General features: G+C 33.3%; 1 protein-coding gene across 1 annotated transcript; it reads left to right on the forward strand.

Annotated features, from left to right (window-relative positions):
• Nucleotides 1-2,396: 2,396 nt before the first annotated feature.
• On the forward strand, nt 2,397-2,957 carry LOC110707587. The gene has a single exon (XM_021885615.1). The coding sequence runs from the start codon at nt 2,397-2,399 to the stop codon at nt 2,955-2,957; it is 561 nt and encodes a 186-aa protein (XP_021741307.1).
• Nucleotides 2,958-4,490: the final 1,533 nt, after the last annotated feature.

Consider the following 4,490-nt stretch of genomic DNA (forward strand, 5'->3'; position numbering starts at 1 on the left):
CTACTTCCCACATGCCTCAGCAGCTTTCTATGCTCGATAAAATTTTCCAGTTTCTCGCGGTGTTATTTCGGTCCTAGTTGTGAAAGATATTTCTCAAATTTCCTACGTGTAAAATCCTATGTTTTTAACTCATTACGGATGGTCTATCAAATGAGATCTTTTTTATGCATATGATAATAATGTTAATCAAAATTACGCACATGAAATACTTAGAACGTTTCGAGTCTCATCCACTCATTCTAAATCATTGCCGAAACAAATTCAGGAATTCAAATAGAAATCTTCCCTAGTGGAGTCGCCAAAAAACTGTAGGGAATAAATTTCAAGCGTTACTCCCCTGGCTTGAACCCCACTGTGATCATACACTAAAGTACGGTGGCGTCCAATAAAAGGGAAGAAGATAGAGCAAAAGAGTCGCAAACAAGTTTTAGGAACTTGTAAACCGTTCACGAGGTGAAGGTTACACCCCTTAACGATCCAAGAGATCGTCAACTCCATAAGGTCTAGAACCAAATAAGGCTTCGGGGATGAAGGTACAAATCCAACCTAAAAGAGATTGAATCTGCCCTAATAATAGGCCTCAACTTTATTCTGATCGTATTCATGTGCGCTTTCTAATTAACATGCAATCAATAGGATTAACCCTAAACCTGTTTAATCTATGTTGGTTGAATATTAATGCACAAATAAATCTATTATTAGCGATCACTTGAAATATAATCACATTAACCCTAATCAAGATTATTAATTATCTTATTAAGCGTGATTACAAGTATCAAATTCCCTTTAAATATGCATAAAAGGTGTGATCAAGCAATCACAACATATAAGCAAGCAACATAAATAATAATAAATAATAAATAATAATCATAATCATAATAATAAAATTATAATCATCATCAAAATAATAATAATCATAAAAATAATAATCATAATAATAATCGTCATATTAAAATAATAATCATCAAAATAACATTCATAATAATATTCATAAAAATTATAAATTATAATTATTATAATCATAATCATGTTCATGTTAATATTAATGCATAATAATAATAGCAAGATCCTAGGCATGATACTAACAAGATTAATAACAAACCCTAGCATGATACTAACAATCATAAATATTAGGAAGAGAATAAAAGACATCGCATGAATCATAATAAGCATATTTGATATTATAACTTTTTCCCTAAACATGATACTAGGAATATCATAATAACAATATAAACATGATTTCTACATCATAATATCAATTAAAACCATTAAAGTACTTACTTTGATGCCTCGTACCTCTTTCTAATAACAAAATGCACACGTTAGTAACTTCAAGGAAAATAATAAATAAACAATTAAATTAAATAATTGAAAGAGAGATTTGGGACCAAACCCTCAGAAATTAAACCTTTCACGTCTAGGGTGAAGGCAACTTCGAATATGGCTAGGTGTTTCTAGATCTTGCGAATGCAGAATTTTGTATTTGAAAAGCAAGGTTTGAGAAAGAAAGAGAAAGATGAAATAATCAAGAAAACTTGATGAGAATTGGTGAATGATTAAGAGAGAATTGGAGAATTAATGATTGCAAATGAACTGATTGTAGGTGAATGAAAACGGAGTTTTTAATACGTTATTTATAGAGAAAATCAGCCGAAAAGATAAAATTAACAAAACAGAGTCTGGCGCACGCAAAAAGAGATTGGCGCCAGCCATTAGCCATTGGCGCCAGGCGCCAATGCCTGGCGTTAGGCGGCAATCTTGTTTTTGACGCGTTTTCTAAAATCTGATAAATTTTGCCGTACAGGAGGATAAAATCGTATCTTTTCCTCAAAAATGTTCTTTGATTTTAATTTAAAACTCTGAAAAGTCAACAAAAGTCAATTTATCAATGCTAATTGAATTAGGAATGAAAAGAACCTTCTAGAAGAATCTAAAAGACTAAAACCATTCCTAATTGCATTAGGAATGATAAATCATATTAGGCCCTCCCCTAGATCATTGGGCCGCATATAAGGCTCAAACCGGGCCCAGTTTGGTAAATTGGCCATAACTTCCTCAATATTCATCGGAATTGGGCTTATAATATATCGTTGGAAAGCTCTTGTCAAGCCCCATCCAACTACACTAATATTGGACCTATATCATGGACCAACCAAACTGGATTGACTGTTTTCTTAAAATAAGTTTTCAAAAATAGAGAGAAGAGAAAAGAAATTAAAACTATCCGCAACACTAAACTTTCCATACTTTCGCTTCATTCGATTATGATTCGACGTGAAAGGTACTCATCACTGGGTTTGGTTTTGGGGAGACACAAATAGGTGTCTACAGGGATATTCCCTTTTACAGTCCAAGAAAGAGCTAAGAAATCAAGTAAAAACAGAGTAGCAGGGATAATGGTCACAAAGGCACTCCAAAATGTCAACAGAGAAGTCATTAGAGACATGTTACTAAACAAATTTATACCAGCTGTTGTTTCAAATTGGCCTGAGAGTCTACCTAAAAATGTCATTATTCAGTGGGATAATGCAATGCCACATCAAATACCAAGATATGAAGAGTTTATGGCAACAAGAACAGCAAATGGCTTCAACATACAATTTGTTTTCCAACCAGCACAATCACCAGACTTAAATGTTTTGGATTTAGTCCTTTTTAGGTCTATTCAGTCATTACAATATCAGTCTTTCCCAAAGAATCTAGATGAACTTGTTGAGAAAGTAATTGAATCTTACAACACATTCAAACCAGAAGTGAACAAGTACATTTCGGTCACATTACAAAGATTCATGATCAAAATACTCAAGGCACAAGGAGGGAACAAGTACAATATCCCACACATGAACAACAAAAAACTTGAAAATATGGGCATCCTGCCAGATAAAGTCAAGGTACAGAAGGAAGTAGTGCTTGAGGCTATTGAGTACCTAAACACAATGTTTAGGCCAACTCCTTAAGGAAATCATGATGAAGAAGAGGAAATGGAGGTTGATGCAGACTAAGTCAGGCAAAGACAAATAGAAGGTAGAACAACAACATGTACTGTCACACATAACCATCTACAGTGTTCAGTTCTATGTGCAGGTTTAAGTCTTTTTTTGTTTTTAATGATTTGGTGGTTAGGTGTCTTTTGAGTTTTAGGATGTGAGAAACACTAAGGCAGTGATATGTTAGTTCAAAAGCTATTATAATAGGCTTTTTGTAGCCACATTTTGAAATGAATCAAAGTATTGAAAGCATTATGACTAATGACAATTAATCCATCAAGAGGAAAACTTAAATGTTGAATACAGCAACTCAAACAAGTTTACCTCAACAACAATCCCATAACTGAGATTGTTGGAGCAAATCACTTGATCAAATTGTAATTCAATGGAGTCCCTTCATCATATGGATTGTGTACACACCTACTTTTGGCCTCTTGTCCCGAAAAGGAAGTGCGATGATGTTACAAAAACCCGTTCTTCATGTTGGATTAAAGTTGAATTGTTTATGCACTACGAAAAGCATTATTGTAGGGAATATTTCAAGCGTTATCCCAAACTTGAACCCCGCTGTGATCATACACTAAAGTACGGTGGCGTCCAAAGGGAAAGAAGATAGAGCAAAAGAGTCGCCAACAAGTTTTAGAAACTTGTAAACCGTTCAGAGGGTGAAGGTTACACCCCTTAATGATCCAGGAGATCGTCAAATCCAATAGGTCTGGAACCGTGACTGGTAGTTCGGGAATGAAGGTAAAAATCCAACCTAAAAGAGATTGAACTTGCCCTAATAATAGGTCTCTACTTTATTCTGATCGTATTCATGTGCGCTTTCTGACTAACATGCAATCATTAGGTTTACCCTAAACCTGTTTATCTATGTTGGTTGAATATTAATGCACAAACAAAACTATTATTGGCGATCACTTGAATTATAATCACATTAACCCTAAACAAGATTATTAATTATCTTATTAAGCATGATTACAAGTACCAATTCCCTTTAAACATGCATAAAAGGCGTGATCAAGCAGTAACAATAAATATAACAACATAATAATAAATAGTAATAATAATAATCATAAAAATAATAATCATAATCATGTTAAAGCATAATATCAATAGCAAGATCCTAGGCATGATACTAATAAGATTAATAACAAAACCTAGCATGTCACTAAGCAATAAAAATCAAAGCTTTAACCCTAACATGATACTAACATGAATATTAGGAAAGAAAATAGGAAGCATAGCAGGAATCACAATTGTCATATTTGATATTAAAGTTACCCTAAACATGATACTAGGAAGATCAAAACGCCCTAACATGACACTAGGAATCATAATAACAACCTAGACATGATTTCTATATCATAATAACAATGAAACCAATTAAAGCACTTACTTGGATGTCTTGTACCTCTTTCTAATAACAAAATACACGTGTTAGTAACTTCAAGGAAAATAATAATCAAAGAATTAAATTAAATAATTGGAATAGAGATTTGG

The sequence above is a fragment of the Chenopodium quinoa genome, unplaced genomic scaffold, assembly GCF_001683475.1.
Source record: "Chenopodium quinoa cultivar QQ74 unplaced genomic scaffold, ASM168347v1, whole genome shotgun sequence".
Classification (NCBI taxonomy): domain Eukaryota; kingdom Viridiplantae; phylum Streptophyta; class Magnoliopsida; order Caryophyllales; family Amaranthaceae; genus Chenopodium; species Chenopodium quinoa.

Excerpts from the sequence above, each read along its gene's own strand:
- LOC110707587 (XM_021885615.1), top strand. The coding sequence starts at position 2,397 with ATGGTCACAAAGGCACTCCAAAATGTCAACAGAGAAGTCATTAGAGAC.